Source organism: Rattus norvegicus, chromosome 17 (genome assembly GCF_021556685.1).
Source record: "Rattus norvegicus strain SHRSP/BbbUtx chromosome 17, alternate assembly SHRSP_T2T, whole genome shotgun sequence".
Lineage (NCBI taxonomy): Eukaryota > Metazoa > Chordata > Mammalia > Rodentia > Muridae > Rattus > Rattus norvegicus.
This window is the reverse complement of record NC_141550.1, coordinates 92,955,613-92,974,253: the sequence shown is the minus strand read 5'-3', so window position 1 is coordinate 92,974,253 and position 18,641 is coordinate 92,955,613. Positions and strand designations below refer to the sequence as shown.

The 18,641-nt window shown below is 40.2% G+C and overlaps 1 protein-coding gene across 1 annotated transcript; it reads left to right on the top strand.

Moving 5' to 3' along the window:
• The first annotated feature begins 7,314 nt into the window (after nucleotides 1-7,314).
• LOC134482788 (sperm motility kinase X-like) lies at nucleotides 7,315-13,116 on the top strand. Its single transcript, XM_087591908.1, has one exon. The coding sequence runs from the start codon at nucleotides 11,210-11,212 to the stop codon at nucleotides 13,052-13,054; it is 1,845 nt and encodes a 614-aa protein (XP_087448034.1). The 5' UTR covers nucleotides 7,315-11,209; the 3' UTR covers nucleotides 13,055-13,116.
• Nucleotides 13,117-18,641: the final 5,525 nt, after the last annotated feature.

The window sequence follows — 18,641 nt, the reverse complement described above, 5'->3', positions numbered from 1 at the left end:
AAAGAAACCTTACTGAAGGTCTAATCACACCTTGTACCTCACACAATAATAGTAGAAGGGTTCAATACAGCTCTCTCATCAATGGACAGACCATGGAAATAGAAATTAAACAGAGACATAGAGAAATTAACAGAAGTTATGACCCAAATGTACTTAACAGATATTAATAGAACATTTCATCCTAAAACAAAAGGATACACCTACTTCTCAGCACCTCATGGTATCTTCTCAAAAATGAACCATATAACCGATCATGGAAACAGAAATTCAACAGAGATGTAGAGAAACTAACAGACGTTATGAACATAATGGATTTAACAGATATTTGTAGAATATTATATGCTAAAAAAAGGTTATACCTTCTTCTCAGAACCTCATGGAACCTTTTCCAAAATTAACGATATAATAAGTAACTGAACAGGCCTGAACAGATACAGGAAGATAGAAATAGTCCCATGCATTCCATCATGTTCCCACAGACTAAGGCTGATTTGCAATAACAACAATAACGAAAGAACGCCCACATATACATGGAAGTTGAACAACGCTCTACTCACGTATAACTTAGTCAAGGAAAAAAATGAAGAAATTAAATACGTCTTAGAGTTTAATGAAAATGAAAGTAAAACATATCCAAACTTTGGGACACAACGTAAGCTGTGTGAAGAAGAAAACTCAAAACTGTGAGTGACTGCAAAAAAGAAAAAGACAGGGGAGAGCATACATCAGTTCCTTGACAGCACACATGAAAGCTCTAAAACAAAATGAAGCAAATGCACCCAAGAGGAGTAGAAGGTAGGAAATAATCAAACTCAGGGCTGAAATCAACCAAGTAGAAAGGAAAAAGGTCTATACGAAGAATCAACAAAACCAAGAGCTGGTTCTCTGAGAAAATCAACAAGATAGATAAACCCTTAGACAGACTAACCAGAGGGCACAGAGAGTGTGTCCAAATTAACAAAATCAGAAATGAAAAGGGAGACATAACAACAGAATCTGAGGAAATTAAAAGGATCATCAGGTCCTACTTAAAAAAAGCCTATATTCAACAAAACTTAAAAATCTGGAGGAAATGGACAGTTTTCTAGACAAATATCAGGTACCAAGGTTAAACCATGAACAGATAAACCATCTAAATTACCCCATAACTCCTAAAGAAGTACAACCAGTGATTAATAGTCTGCGAATCAAATAGAGCCCACCACAAGATGGGTTTAATGCAGAATTCTATCAGACTTTCATAGAAGACCTCATACCAATATTCTCCAAACTATTCCACAAATTAGAAACAGACAAAGCACACCAAATGTCTTCTATGAAGCCACAATTACTTATACCACAGAAAGACCCAACAATAAAAGAGAATTATAGACCAAATTCCCTAATGAATATCAACACAAAAATACTCAATAAAATTCTAGCAACCAGATCCAAGAACACATCAAAATGATCATCCATCATGAGGAAGTAGACTTCATCCCAGGAATAGAGGGATGGTTCAATAAATGGAAGTCCATCGACATAATCCACTTTATAAAAAAACTCATAGATAAACACTACATGATCATTAGATGCTGAGAAAGGAATTGATAAAATTCAATACCCTTGCATAATAAAAGTATTGAAAGATGAGGAATTCAAGGCCCATACCTAAACACAGTAAAAGCAATATACAGGAAACCAGAGCCAACTTCACACTAAATGGAGACAAATGTTAAACAGTCCCACTAAAATCAGGGAATAGAAAAGCTGCCCATTCTCCCGCTATTTAATACTAAATATAGTTTTTGAAGTCTAAGCCAGAATAATCAGAAAACAAAAGAAGGTCAAAGAGATACAAACTGGAAAGTAAGAAATCAAAATATCACTATTTGCAGATGATATCATAGTATACTTAAGTGATGACAAGAGTTCCACCAGAAAACTACTAAACCTGATAATGAGCAGAGTGGCTGGATATAAAATTAACTCAAAGATATCACTAGCCATCCTCTACTCAAAGGTTAAAGAGGCTGAGAAAGAAATCAGGGAATGATACCCTTCATATTACTCCCAAATAATACATAATACCATGGTGTGACTTTAACCAAGACAGTGAAAGATCTGTATGACAAGAACTTCGAGTCTCTGAAGAAAGAAATTGAAGAAGATCTCAGAAGATGGAAAGACCTCTCAAGCTCATGGACTGGCAGAATTAATATGGTAAAAATGGCCATTTTGTCAAACGCAATGTACAGATTCAATATACTCTCCAAAATACCAACTGAATTCTTCATAGAGACAGTATGAGCAATTTGCATATTTGTTTGGAATAACAACAACAACAAACAAAACCAAACCAACCAAACAAACAAAAAGGAACGAAGGTAGTTAAAAGTACTCTCAACAATAAAAGAAAAGACCTTCTGGTGGAATCTCCATCCCTGACTTCAGCAGTATTACACAGCAGTAGTTATGAAAACTGCTTGTTAGTTATACAGAGACAGACAGATAGATCTGTGGAATTTAATTGAAAACCCAAAAATGCACCCACACACCTATGGTCACTTGATCTTTGACAAAGGAGCTAAAGCCATTCAATGGAAAAAGATAGCATTTTCAAGAAATGGTGCTATTTCAACTTGATGTCAGTATAGAAGAATGCAAATAGATTCGTTCTTATCACCCTGTACAAAGCTTAAGTCCAAGTGGATCAAGGACCTCCTCATCAAAACAGATACACTCACACCAATAGAAAAAAAGTGGGGAAGAGTCTGAAACACATGGGCACTGGGGAAATTTTCCTGACTAGATCACCAATGGCTTATGCTCTAAGGTCAAGAATCTACAAATGGGACCTCATAAAACTACAAAGCTTCTGTAAGGCAAAGGACTTTATCATTAGGACAAAAAGGCAACCAACAGATTGGGAAAGATCTTTACCAATCCTACAACTGAAAGAGGGCTAATATCACAAATATACAAAGAACTCAAGAAGTTAGACTCCAGTGAGTCAGAGAACCCATGAAAAATGGGGAACAGTGTTAAACAAAGAATTCTCAGCTCGGGAATATTGAATGTCGGAAAAGCACCTAAAGAAATGTTCAACATACATCTGTAGTCATCCAGGGAATGCAAATTGATACAACCCTGAGATTCCACCTCACACCAGTCAGAATGACTAAGATAAAAAAAAAAACTCAGGTGACAGCAGATGCTGGCAAGGATGAGGAGAAAGAGGAACACTCCTCCATTGATGGTGGGATTTTAAACTGGTACAACCTCTCTGGGAATCCCTGGGAAGGTTCTTCAGAAAATTGAAAATTGGACTATCTGAGGACCCTGCTATATTTCTCTTGGCCATATTCCCAAAAGATGTACCAACATAAAACAAAAACCCCAAAAGAACAACAATTCCAACCAACCAGAGCTCCTAGGGAGTAATCCACTACCCACAGAGTACACATAGACTGACCCATGGCTCCAGCTGCATATGTAGCTGAGCATGGCCTTGTTGGGTACCAATGGGAGGAGAAACCCTTTGTCCTGCCATGTCTGGACCTCCCACTGCAGTGGAATTTCAGGGCGGGGAGACAGGAAAGGTAGATGTTTGGGGAGGGGAACAAGCTTATAGAAAAAGGGGGAGGGCAAATGGGATGGGGGATTATGAATATGATATCAGGAAAGAGAATAACATTTGAAATCTAAGTACAATTAAAAAATTAGAAGAGAAAAGAAAAATAAAGAAAAATTATCCAGTAAAAATAAAATAAAATAAAAAATAAAAATATAAAAAGAGCAAACTACAAAAAACCAGTTACATACAATCAGACTTAAGGGAACTAGCTCGGTGTATATAGGTGTTTGCTGGGCAAATATAGACATGAGTTTAAATCTCCATAAAAATCACATCTGACTGCATATGTGCCTCTAAACCAAGACTTGAGAGCAGCAAACAAAATATTGGTGCTGGCATGCCAACCTAGCTTCAAGTTCAGACACTATCTCAAAGGAATAAGCAGGATAATGATAGAGCAGGACACCCGAAATCCTCCTCTAGACTGTGCATGCGAACAAATGCTCACAACCAGGTGTACACACACACACACACACACACACACACACACACACACACACACGCATAAAATATTTTTTGAAGAGTATAGAAGACAATCTTAACATAACTAAGTTAAAGAGAGGAGGAGCCAAGAAAACACCAGGTGCAGTCTCAGAGTGTCTCCTCAACACATCACATTGCAAAGACATCATATCTGGATTCAGCCCCCTTTACCAAACTCACTCCAGAGAGCTGCTGCAATCCTCCAGCCACATGAGGATGCAACAAAAGGCACAGCCCACAAGTTAATGTCCTGGCTGACTGGCCTGTGGCATTTTGTTGTAACCCCTGAGTCTCATGCAACAACCCCAAAGCCACACTGTCATGCTCTCTCACTGAAGCTCAGGCTTGCTGGCAACTCCTGCTGAGACTAGTTTTCTGTTCTTTGATATTTCATGAGTGATACTCTAATTCATGTTCCTCTATAGCACACACAGAGGCTGCATGCAAAACTCCAACCTTAGGTTGGCCTCCTGAGCTGTTCAATAAGTTGCAAAATAGTGTTATGACTGAACATCTCACAATCCTCTGAGTTTCCCTCAGATGATGACGTGAGTTTGGTAAGCTCAAACATATGATTTCCTTGTTCCTTTACCAATAAAATGAATTATAGTTATATCAGATGTCTTTATAATATGTACCCCAAACCAAAAGTATAGAGAAGAGACAAATAACCATGTTTTACATAAGTAACAATGCAGATGCTTCTGAAAAGCCTGACTTTTACAGGAAGGACACCTTTACTATTGGTGACATTTTTTTTTTCAATTTTTGTTTTTATTAACTTGAGTATTTCTTATTTACATTTCGAGTGTTATTCCCTTTCCCAGTTTCCAGGCCAACAATCCCCTAACCCCCCCTCCTCCTCCCCTTCTTTATGGTTGTTCCCCTCCCCATCCTCCCCGCTTTGCCGCCTCCCCCCACGTTCACTGTGGGTTCAGTCTTAGCAGGATATTGGTGAATTTTGAAAATGTTTTGAAAAGAAATATTTGAATATAACAAAAGATTCTTAATTTTTGTTTTCTACTATATTTCAAAATCACCATATTACTTTAACTTTTATACTCTATCTTATTAAATATGATTAAATAAATTTTTTTCATACTTTGTCCTTTTCATTGGAAGTTTTCTTCGAAGACCTACAAAAATATAATTTACATTCAGATGAATATTAAATTTGTAAAATAAAACAGAAAAATGTTTATTTCTCCTATTCATAAAATTTACCAGCTATTAGAAATAAAATAATTTTCTACAAAAGAAATATGCAGTAGACAAGAAGGGGAACCATGACTGCAATCATGAAAATTGAAATTAAGACTGGAACACAGCTCAGGTTAACAGAAGGCACAGCTTCTGCACAGGAGTTGAGTTCAGAGGCCAGAAGCCATGCTGTGTGTCTCACAACCAACTCTTTTAACTCCAGATCTACAAACACGTAAAACCTGTGGCTTCCACCACCTACTCTAGTCATGTCTGCATACAACTACAAGCACAGACATGTACATGTTATTTAAAATAATGATGACAATATTAACATTTTTAAAAATAATATATTTTGTTCAAATATTATAAGCGTTAAGACAAGGGAAAATGTCCTTCCTCATTTGTTTGATAGAAGCAAATACACTAACATCTCCATTGTCATTTCCAGTAAGAACTTGGAATGAGGTAGACACAACTGTACCAGGATTTTAAATCCAGAGGTGTTCCAAACACAATACAGAACTAAGATCACAAAAGGGGTCAAGGGAGCTACAGTGGCCCAAACCTGCCCAGGGAAGACTTGAGGAGTTGCTTTAGCCTGGAAATGTACACTAAATCTTCATTTATGTCTTCACACTTTTGGTTGGTGTTTGGTTGAGAATTTTTGCTCTATTTCTCAAATCTTGGCGAGGAAAAGCTTGTTTTGTTTAACAAACCATGTGTGCCTCTGCCTTCGGGGTTGAGGATTCTAGGATGACTACTGATCAGTTATTTTCTCTATCATTTAGAAACTATCAATCCTAGCTTTCTGTCTGGTAAGAAACTGGATGAAGACACTATGGGAAAAACATGGGAAAGTCTCACCCCTAGGGATGGTAGTCACAGTGCACTTTGGTCAAAGTATGCCAAGGTCAGTGAGAAGTTAATATTTTATTCTTATGTGAGTCCAAGAAAAAGATCCATTTTTCTCAAGTGCAGATGGGATAGCTTCCACAAACCAACAGTTGTTACAGAATGTTAGGGTCTAAGTGAAAAATAAACCAGGTTATCGATTGACTAATACATGAATGTTAGTGTGTGCCCATTAGTTTGTGTCATATTGAAAGCAAGCTGGAGTAATTTGGGAAAAAACTGAATTGAGTTTAGGTAAGGTCATGGAACCTTTTAATTGATTGATGACATTGAGTATAAGGTCATGGCTCTACATAAGTACGTAACTGTATAATATTACAAACAATAAAGCAAACTAATACACTGTCCATAAACCAGTGTTGGATATCAGTTGTGAATCGTTTATTATAGTTCATATGATACCACTCATTATTTTTAAAGTAGAAAGAGGCTTTATTGGGGTTTGGATATCTACTATCAAGAGAGGATCCTGTTCTTGAACATTGGTCTCTGGCATGTGACCCTGTTTTCTGAGGTTGTAGAAAATCTGAAAAACATAACCTAGCAGAAAGAAGTAGGTCATAGGAGATATAGGGACTGCTAACTGGGTGTAACCATCTTCCTCAAGTCTCTACTGCCTCACTGACCTTAATCCTTTCCTGTCTGGAGGACAGAAAATAAAGAAAACTAGTGGACTGTGCCGAGCCCTCATTGGTCCATTTCAGCTCTGACCTCAAAAGGAACCATTGTGAGGTCATTTACTTCCTTAGTTACTGAAAACACATCTTGTCTGTACAGGGCATTAGCTGTTGGTTGGTGGCTGGGTTAGTTGGTTGGTTTGGTTGGTTTGGTTGGTTTGGTTGGCTGGTTGGTTGGCTGGTTGGTTGGTTGGTTGGTTGGTTGGACAGCAATTGCATTTATTCAGTTAGCCACTGAACTTGGATATTCATGAATTGTTGAATCTGAACACAGTGAGTTTTCCTCTATATTCCTATGTCTCACTTTAGACTTGTTTGTTTTCTGTATTTAAACTAAGTCTCTCTTCCTGTATATTTTTGTTTGAATATTGAATAGGAGAATTTTTCTTTGTTGATTTGATTTATCACTCGATTTTACATTGTCATATTTTACATGCATTTATTCAATGAACTAATTTTGAACAATAGTTTATGATAACTACACAGCATGAACAATTTCCTAATGGCATTTCCAGACATGTACATGATGAACTTTGACCATATTCCCATGATCACACTTTCCCTGGCTTGTCCCTTTCAGGTTCCTCAGTTTTTCCCTTTTAGTTTGTTCCCTTTCTTTCCAAGTACTGGCCCAATTGTTCAAGTTCTCCTATTCAGAGGACTGATAGGCTACATTGGGTGGTCTACTAAGAAAAGGCACCAACAGGTCTCTGTGATTTAGCAGGAAGCCTCCCCCTAGCCGGTTAACTTGGGATCTTCCTTGCAGTGCAAAACTCATGACCCTATGCAAGCTACAAGGCAATGCTTAGATCCTAATTTTTTGACGATAACTATGAAAGTAGGTAGATGAATAGGATTCAAGGACAGAATAGATATAAGTCTAAGAAGATCCAGTTTTATACTGCCAAGAAGAACCTTCCAAAGTGAGACATATGATACTATGACCCTTCATTTACCTGGGTCATTCTGTTGGCAGCTGTCATTCCATTGAATTGCTATCTTCTATCTTCAGGAGAACAAATGTGACTCTGAAGCTAGTGTGGTACCAGGCACAGGAGGTCGGGCCAATAATGAACTTGAAGCAAAGGAACAAGCATGGGCCTTTGAGTCTTGCTGGCAAAACAGCTTAAAGTACACGTCCAGGAAAAAAGTACCTAGTGCTGGAAATGTCTGCCCAGCATTCCACTGGACTCACTCAAACAACATTTAGAGAAAGAGAGGGAATTTTATATTAACAATGTGTCTCTCCAAATTTCCAAACCTAGGCTTGAATAAAACTACTTCGACCATTCCTATAGTTTTTATCTGTTAGTGGAATGGCAGTGGAGAACAGAACCTTCATAGTCAAGGAACATAGAGCCTTTCAGGATCCTTTTTGATTTCCATGACATTGCTGAGGAAGGAGGGTTGTATTCCCTGGGACATTCAAAAATCTAACATCTGATTAGAGACCTAACAAGTAGAAATTTGAAGCCCATGGCTGGACCATACCTGTACCTCCGTTTCATTGTTTGAGGTTTAGCTTGTTAGCATTGCTAGGAAATGCTTTGTGTGCAATGTGTACACATGTGGTGCTTCTACATGACTATGAACATTTCAAGAGGGAATGTACTTCCTTGACCTCTGCTAAACTGCAGTCCATTTCCTTTGGCATCTGTCATGGAGTTGGTTCTTAGTGAGTCCTGTCAGATTCCTTTAATGTGTAAAACTGATGTGTTGTGGTGAGAGGGGATAGCAGCATACATTCAAACATATGCAAATGGCTCATAAAAGCCCTTGCACCTCTGTCATTAATGTCATAATCTCATGTGTAATCCCAATGGGTCTAAAGTTACTTTCCAGAGGTTTGGGAACATGGATCAAGCAAAAATACATAGCAGCCACTTCTTTCTTTCATTTCGCATGTGTGTTTTTGTTCCATGAGACAGACGCTCCTGGAGCACAGGCTGGAATCATCATTTCTGAGTAGCCAAAGATTACTTGAAGTGATGATCTTCCTCCACCACTTTCACAAATTTTATAATTAACATGGGCTCATCTTTATGAGACTATCCTGACTTTAACTTTGTCCTATGTCTGTCAGAGGACCCTGAGGGACTCTCATCACTCTGGGTCCAGGTAGCTTACCCAAGTCTAGATTTTTCCTATCTGACTGTTTTGTGCCAATTCCTACTTCAACCTTCAACCCCAATTCAACAGCAGTAAGATGTGGATACACAGGAAACTGCTACAGGGCACAACATGTCACCTGCACCAAAGATACACTGATCTCATACTTTTTCTTGACCCTCTGGGAATACATACACAGGGCCAGTTAGAATTAGAAAGCAGCCTTGGTACATAATTAATTTGTTGGGTACCTGTCCTTGCCTAGCTAACATCCTGATGCACAAGTAATCAACTTCTGTTGTTTTGAAGGTCAAACACAAGGCATTGTGTTTGAGAGCAGAAGGACCCAGAGTTTCAGAACATGGCATCCACTATATCAGTTGTTTATAGGTTCCTGGCTTACGGGTGTTTACTTGATCATTTGGAACATATCAGCTCACTGTTTCTAGATCTTGAGCTTGGTTAGAAGTCTCAAGCCTGAGGGCAGGCAATATGGGATTAATGATGTCATATTCCTCTCAGCCCCACAAATGGTAGTCTCATGCCCAGGGGTGCAATGAATAATAGCATTTTGTCACAACAATCAAGGTAGTCATGACTTACAATCCTTTGGCAACCACTTGTCGGAGTTCAAAAAGTAAATAGAATACATTGAATATGGACATGAATTATTACAAACTTATGAAGTCTGGGGTCCATGTGAGAAGCAAGACAATGTCCATCCACTTGCCATTGAATATCAGAATCCATAAAAAACTGGAGTGCCAAAGCTCTGGCGTCCATTGTCATTCTCAGGATTCCTTGTTTGATTATTAATGACAAAAGTGTCCTTGTTAAAGATGGAGTGTTAAGTGTTTGAACATTGTTCCCATTAGCTGGTGCAATTTGGGTTTAATTATGGTCCTTGGGCAGGGGTACAAGTAGGAAGAAATGGGTCACTGGGTAACATTGGGGACAGACTCTTGAGTCAAACCTGCCCTCTAGTGCTCCAATGACCAAGACTAGCCTTCCTGTCCATGGAGACAGAAGCAGAGGAGAAGCAATGGACCGTGCCTAGCCACAGTGTTGGCTGCTCTTTGCTCTAACCTCCCAAGGAACCCTGTGACAATGGATAGACACCTGTCTACTTACAGCTCTGATTGAGGCTGCATTCTGTCCTTACAGGTATAGAAGCTGTTGCTTGGCTGGAAAGAAATTAGAGTTTGAAGAAACAGAAATTAGACTTGGACATTCAGGAGCTGTTGGACCCTGACCTAGTGAGTTTCTCCAAATTGGACACTTCAACTTGCTCTTTTTGACTTTGGTTTCTGTATTTGCTGGCTTCAGTTATGCATTTACATTTCCATGTTTTTTATTATCTTCTATTTCACGTTTTATTAAATTATGTTTGCTATGTTAGAGTATTCTATTTTTTCACTTCATATGTATGACAGATTTGCATCCACATATGCCTTGAGTACCATATCCCAGATGCATTCTGTGGAGGTCAGAAGAGGGAGTCAGGTTTTCTGGGTCTGGAGTTACAGGTGGTTGTGAGTGTCTCACACCATCCCTAGGATTGATATAATAACATATTCACATAGCATAACTCAGTTGTGTAAGAAAATAAAATCTCTCTATACCTGTCTATAGTTCCACTTCCCCGAAATCTGATTCCGTTGCTAACCTGACAGCTCATACTAATAAAATTATATAGAAAGACTTGTATCACTATTTAAGTGGTGTATACCACCTGTGAGTGTGCTGTATAGGTGTGCTTAGAGTAGAGAGTTGTAGTAATCCCTGGAGCTGGAGTTAGGGTAGCTGTGGGCACCTGTGTTCTGAGAACCACCTACAGGTCCTCTGCCCAAATAGCCAAATTTGGGAACTCCAGATGCAGATCGCCATCCTGCACAGTATAGGTTTTCGGGGATCTGTTCTCTTTACACCTTCTCTTGAAGCTGGTATTCTAGATGCCTCTACTCAAAGAGAATGCTGAGATCAGGAGAGAGGATGGTGAGCTTTTCCAATTTAGTGGCTTTTAGTGTCTAGGATACTCTGTTTGCAGTTGGTCCCTGACAACCGCCTCTATGTCATATTTTGCATCTGCTCCTTTGCAGTAGGTCCTTGTCCTTCCCTTCCCAGTATGTAAAGTACGTGGCTAGATTGTCTGATGTTTTTCTGAGCTTTTTTCCTCATATCTTTAATGTAGGAATTTGAGCGTATCAACATGTTCTGGATCCTGATTTTAAATGTCTGTTTTATTTCTCATTGCAAGTTTGCTTCTAGCCATATAAATGAGGGCCTGATCATGGAGCAGGACCCAGAGAGCCGAGACTCTATCGAGAACTTTACCACTGGCTATAAGATCATAAGAACCCTGGGAAGGGGACGATTTTCAGTCGTAAAAATGGCCTACCACGTCCCAACCCTCACCTGTGTAGCTATAAAAGTTCTCAAGAACACCGAGAAGTGCTCCTCAGTGATGAGCAGGGAAGTTGACATTCTAAAGTCCCTGGGCCATCCTCATATCATCAAGGTGGTCGAAGTGGTCCAGACAAGAGAGGCCACCCACCTGGTCATGGAGCATGCCTCTCAGGGAGACCTACTGGACCGAATCCGGGAATGTGGATATTTAAAGTCGTGGGAGGCCCGAAGAATGTTTAGACAGATATTAGAGGCAGTACAATTCTGCCATGACAATAATATTTTCCACCGAGACATAAAGGCCAACAACATTTTGATAGACGGAAGGTCGAATGCCAAGCTCTGTGATTTTGGCCTAGCTGCTAAAACACTTCCTGGGCAGAAGCTGATTGATTTCTGTGGCACGCTGCCATACTGTGCGCCAGAATTCTTTGAAGCTGAGGAATATGAGGGCCGCCCATTTGACGTATGGAGTGTAGGTGTCCTCCTCTTCTTCATGGTGACTGGGCACTTGCATTTCCTAGGCAAGTCATTTGCAGAGGTGAGGAGACAAATCAGTTCAGCCAATTTCAGCATTCCGCCTCACGTTGCCAACGATATTTTCAATGTTATAGTGGAAATGCTGATGATAAATCCCAGCAGGAGGCCCAGCATCCAGCAAATTATGATGCGCCCCATGATCAAAGACAGCCAGGCCTACTCACCACCGACATCCACACAGACGTTCACAGGAACACCAAGCCCTAGCATCATCAAAGCCATGAGAGTCATGAGGCATACACCTGAGAAAAGCACTGAGTCTCTGATAGACCAAAATATCAACGAGGTGCTGGCAACATATTTGATTCAACAGCACAAGCCACTCAGGAAAGTCTGCACACACCACCAAGTGGAGCCAGGTGTAGAAGATCTTCACTCCTTCCCTCGTTTTCTTAAGAGAAAGGGACCTCTTCTCTCCTCCTTCACCTTGTCCTCAAATTCATCCAATATGCGGGAGAACGAGGATAGGAAGAATTCCAGGAAGGTTGTCAGAAGGCATGATGTGGGCTACCAGCAAACAAGGACCAACACTCTCCACCTCGACTGCCTAGACTGTCCTATAGCTGAAGAATTCAAGGATAACAGGCTGCAAATCAGGAACACATTCTCAGACTCCAAGACTGTGTTGTCTTGTAGTCTAACTGAACATATCCAGTCACCTCGACTTCAATACACCTATTCCACTACAGCAGACAGGAATGTGTCCTCCTTCATACCGCCACATGATTTCTGTGCATCACTGCAGACACCTAAGGGGATAAGCCTTGCAGGCTGCTCTGGAGATACCTGGCAGAGAGAGACACTCGTGGACAAAAACACCTTCATCAAGGAAGAGGCCATGGTTCATGAAGATACCGTCACTAGTGGCCAGCCACAAGTTCCTTGCCCAGCTTCCCGTCGGGGATGGCGTCACCACTGGAAGGGGTTTAAAAAGACAATTAGTAGAAGCCTTCGAAACCTGTGCTGCTGTCTGCCACCACCATCGGAAAATCAAGTCTCCTGCAATAACTTGGCTCTCAGGAAGAGAGGAGAACATTGTGTCACCCACAGGACCAGTTGGGTGCATGTCCTCATTCATTTCATCCATATTTGTTCCTGTCCTTTGTGACAAATGATGATGGCCCTTGAGGCACACAGAAACTTGACAAAATGTAACTTCAGAAAGATTAAGTTCATAGAAACCCCTGAAGGGTGATCTGATGCTTCGTGACTCATAAGGGGAATCAGAGACACTGATTAAAGCAGGACGAGAGGGAGGTGGGGGCAATCCCAAATGGGGCAGAGAGTTCTAAGACAACCAGTGGGGTGCTATGGCTCTTTATGGAAAGCACTTGAAGTTCTTTTTTTTTCTTTTTCTTTTTTTTTTTTGCCGGGGTTCTGTTTCGTTTCTTTATTTTTTTTTAACATTCTTTTTTTTTTTTATTAACTTGAGTGTTTCTTATTTACATTTCGAGTGTTACTCCCTTTCCCGGTTTCCAGGCAGACATCCCCCTAATCCCTTCCCCTCCCCTTCTTTATGGGTGTTCCTCTCCCCACCCTCCCCCCATTACTGCCCTCCCCCCAACAATCACGTTCACTGGGGGTTCAGTCTTAGCAGGACCAAGGGCTTCCCCTTCCACTGGTGATCTTACTAGAATATTCATTGCTACCTATGAGGTCAGAGTCCAGGGTCAGTCCATGTATAGTCTTTAGGTAGTGGCTTAGTCCCTGGAAGCTCTGGTTGATTGGCATTGTTGTTCATAAGGGGTATCGAGCTCCTTCAAGCTCTTCAAGTTCTTTCTCTGATTCCTTCAACAGGGGTCCCGTTCTCAGTTCAGTGGTTTGCTGCTGGCATTCGCCTCTGTATTTGCTGTATTCTGGCTGTGTCTCTCAGGAGCGATATACATCCAGCTCCTGTCGGCCTGCACTTCTTTGCTGCACTCATCTTGTCTAATTGGATGGCGGTATATGTATGGGCCACATGTGGGGCAGGCTCTGAATTGTGTTCCTTCTGTGTCTGTTTTAATCTTTGCCTCTCTATTCCCTGCCAAGGGTATTCTTGTTCCCCTTTTAAAGAAGGAGTGAAGCATTCACATTTTGATCATCTGTCTTGAGTTTCATTTGTTCTAGGCATCTAGGGTAATTCAAGCATTTGGGCTAATAGCCACTTATCAGTGAGTGCATACCATGTATATCTTTCTGTGTTTGGGTTAGCTCACTCAGGATGATATTTTCCAGTTCCAACCATTTGCCTACGAATTTCATAAAGGTATTGTTTTTGATAGCTGAGTAATATTCCATTGTGTAGATGTACCACATTTTCTGTATCCATTCCTCTGTTGAAGGGCATCTGGGTTCTTTCCAGCTTCTGGCTATTATAAATAAGGCTGCAATGAACATAGTGGAGCACGTGTCTTTTTTATATGTTGGGGCATCTTTTGGGTATATGCCCAAGAGAGGTATAGCTGGATCCTCAGGCAGTTCAATGTCCAATTTTCTGAGGATCCTCCAGACTGATTTCCAGAATGGTTGTACCAGTTTGCAATCCCACCAACAATGGAGGAGTGTTCCTCTTTCTCCACATCCTCGCCAGCATCTGTTGTCCCCTGAGTTTTTGATCTTAGCCATTCTCACTGGTGTGAGGTGAAATCTCAGGGTTGTTTTGATTTGCATTTCCCTTATGACTAAAGATGTTGAACATTTCTTTAGGTGTTCCTCCGCCATTCGGCATTCCTCAGCTGTGAATTCTTTGTTTAGCTCTGAGCCCCATTTTTTAATAGGGTTATTTGTTTCCCTGAGGTCTAACTTCTTGAGTTCTTTGTATATTTTGGATATAAGGCCTCTATGTGTTGTAGGATTGGTAAAGATCTTTTCCCAATCTGTTGGTTGCCGTTTTGTCCTAACCACAGTGTCCTTTGCCTTACAGAAGCTTTGCAGTTTTATGAGATCCCATTTGTCAATTCTTGATCTTAGAGCGTAAGCCATTGGTTTTTTGTTCAGGAAAATTTTTCCAGTGCCCATGTGTTCCAGATGCTTCCCTAGTTTTTCTTCTATTAGTTTGAGTGTGTCTGCTTTGATGTGGAGGTCCTTGATCCACTTGGACTTAAGCTTTGTACAGGGTGATAAGCATGGATCGACATGCATTCTTCTACATGTTGACTTCCAGTTGAACCAGCACCAATTGCTGAAAATGCTATCTTTTTTCCATTGGATGGTTTTGGCTCCTTTGTCAAAAATCAAGTGACCATAGGTGTGTGGGTTCATTTCTGGGTCTTCAATTCTATTCCATTGGTCTATCTGTCTGTCTCTGTACCAATACCATGCAGTTTTTATCACTATTGCTCTGTAATACTGCTTGAGTTGAGGGATAGTGATTCCCCCTGAAGTCCTTTTATTGTTGAGGATAGCTTTAGCTATCCTGGGTTTTTTGTTATTCCAGATGAATTTGCAAATTGTTCTGTCTAACTCTTTGAAGAATTGGATTGGTATTTTGATGGGGATTGCATTGAATCTGTAGATCGCTTTTGGTAAAATGGCCATTTTTACTATATTAATCCTGCCAATCCATGAGCATGGGAGATCTTTCCATCTTCTGAGGTCTTCTTCAATTTCCTTCTTCAGTGTCTTGAAGTTCTTATTGTATAGATCTTTTACTTGCTTTGTTAAAGTCACACCGAGGTACTTTATATTATTTGGGTCTATTATGAAGGGTGTCGTTTCCCTAATTTCTTTCTCGGCTTGTTTCTCTTTTGTATAGAGGAAGGCAACTGATTTATTTGAGTTAATTTTATACCCAGCCACTTTGCTGAAGTTGTTTATCAGCTTTAGTAGTTCTCTGGTGGAACTTTTGGGATCACTTAAATATACTATCATATCATCTGCAAATAGTGATATTTTGACTTCTTCTTTTCCGATCTGTATCCCCTTGACCTCCTTTTGTTGTCTGATTGCTCTGGCTAGAACTTCAAGAACTATATTGAATAAGTAGGGAGAGAGTGGGCAGCCTTGTCTAGTCCCTGATTTTAGTGGGATTGCTTCAAGTTTCTCTCCATTTAGTTTAATGTTAGCAACTGGTTTGCTGTATATGGCTTTTACTATGTTCAGGTATGGGCCTTGAATTCCTATTCTTTCCAGGACTTTTATCATGAAGGGGTGTTGAATTTTGTCAAATGCTTTCTCAGCGTCTAATGAAATGATCATGTGGTTTTGTTCTTTCAGTTTGTTTATATGATGGATCACGTTGATGGTTTTCCGTATATTAAACCATCCCTGCATGCCTGGGATGAAGCCTATTTGGTCATGGTGGATGATTGTTTTGATGTGCTCTTGGATTCGGTTTGCCAGAATTTTGTTGAGTATTTTTGCGTCGATATTCATAAGGGAAATTGGTCTGAAGTTCTCTTTCTTTGTTGTGTCTTTGTGTGGTTTAGGTATAAGAGTAATTGTGGCTTCGTAGAAGGAATTCGGTAGTGATCCATCTGTTTCAATTTTGTGGAATAGTTTGGATAATATTGGTATGAGGTCTTCTATGAAGGTCTGATAGAATTCTGCACTAAACCCGTCTGGACCAGGGCTCTTTTTGGTTGGGAGACCTTTAATGACTGCTTTTATTTCCTTAGGAGTTATGGGGTTATTTAACTGGTTTATCTGTTCCTGATTTAACTTCGGTACCTGGTATCTGTCTAGGAAATTGTCCATTTCCTGAAGATTTTCAAATTTTGTTGAATATAGGTTTTTATAGTAAGATCTGATGATTTTTTTAATTTCCTCTGAATCTGTAGTTATGTCTCCCTTTTCATTTCTGATTTTGTTAATTTGGATGCACTCTCTGTGTCCTCTCGTTAGTCTGGCTAAGGGTTTATCTATCTTGTTGATTTTCTCAAAGAACCAACTTTTGGTTCTGTTGATTCTTTCTATGGTCCTTTTTGTTTCTACTTGGTTGATTTCAGCTCTGAGTTTGATTATTTCCTGCCTTCTACTCCTCCTGGGTGTATTTGCTTCTTTTTGTTCTAGAGCTTTTAGGTGTGCTGTCAAGCTGCTGACATATGCTCTTTCCTGTTTCTTTCTGCACGCACTCAGCGCTATGAGTTTTCCTCTTAGCACAGCTTTCATTGTGTCCCATAAGTTTGGGTATGTTGTACCTTCATTTTCATTAAATTCTAAAAAGTTTTTAATTTCTTTCTTTATTTCTTCCTTGACCAGGTTATCATTGAGTAGAGCATTGTTCAATTTCCAAGAATATGTGGACATTCTTCCTTGATTGTTATTGAAGACCAGTTTTAGGCCGTGGTGGTCCGATAGCCCGCATGGGATTATTTCTATCTTTCTGTACCTGTTGAGGCCCGTTTTTTTGACCAATTATATGGTCAATTCTGGAGAAAGTACCATGAGGAGCTGAGAAGAAGGTATATACTTTTGCTTTAGGATAGAATGTTCTATAATATCCGTTAGGTCCATTTGGCTCATGACTTCTCTTAGTCTGTCTACATCTCTGTTTAATTTCTGTTTCCATGATCTGTCCATTGATGAGAGTGGGGTGTTGAAATCTCCCACTATTATTGTGTGAGGTCCAATGTGTGTTTTGAGCTTTAGTAAGGTTTCTTTTACATATGTAGGTGCCCATATGTAGGTGGCATAGATATTTAGGATTGAGAGTTCATCTTGGTGGATTTTTCCTTTGATGAATATGAAGTGTCCTTCCTTACCTTTTTTGATGACTTTTAGTTGAAAATTGATTTTATTTGATATTAGAATGGCTACTCCAGCTTGCTTCTTCTGACCATTTGCTTGGAAAGTTGTTTTCCAGCCTTTCACTCTGAGGTAGTTTCTGTCTTTGTCTCTGAGGTGTGTTTCCTGTAGGCAGCAGAATGCAGGGTCCTCGTTGCGTATCCAGTTTTTTTTTTTTTTTATAATTTTTTTTATTTTTTTTATTTTTTTTATTATTTTTTTATTAACTTGAGTATTTCTTATATACATTTCAAGTGTTATTCCCTTTCCCGGTTTCTGGGCAAAATCCCCCTCCCCCCTCCCCTTCCTTATGGGTGTTCCCCTCCCAACCCTCCCCCCATTGCCGCCCTCCCCCCATAGTCTAGTTCACTGGGGGTTCAGTCTTAGCAGGACCCAGGGCTTCCCCTTCCACTGGTGCTCTTACTAGGATATTCATTGCTACCTATGGGGTCAGAGTCCAGGGTCAGTCCATATATAGTCTTTAGGTAGTGGCTTAGTCCCTGGAAGCTCTGGTTGCTTGACATTGTTTTACTTTTGGGGTCTCGAGCCCCTTCAAGCTCTTCCAGTTCTTTCTCTGATTCCTTCAACGGGGGACCTATTCTCAGCTCAGTGGTTTGCTGCTGGCATTCGCCTCTGTATTTGCTGTATTCTGGCTGTGTCTCTCAGGAGCGATCTACATCCGGCTCCTGTCGGTCTGCACTTCTTTGCTTCATCCATCTTGTCCAATTGGGTGGCTGTATATGTATGGGCCACCTGTGGGGCAGGCTCTGAATGGGTGTTCCTTCAGTCTCTGTTTTAATCTTTGCCTCTCCCTTCCCAGCCAAGGGTATTCTTTTTCCTCATTTAAAGAAGGAGTGAAGCATTCACATTTTGATCATCCGTCTTGAGTTTCGTTTGTTCTAGGGATCTAGGGTAATTCAAGCATTTGGGCTAATAGCCACTTATCAATGAGTGCATACCATGTATGTCTTTCTGTGATTGGGTTAGCT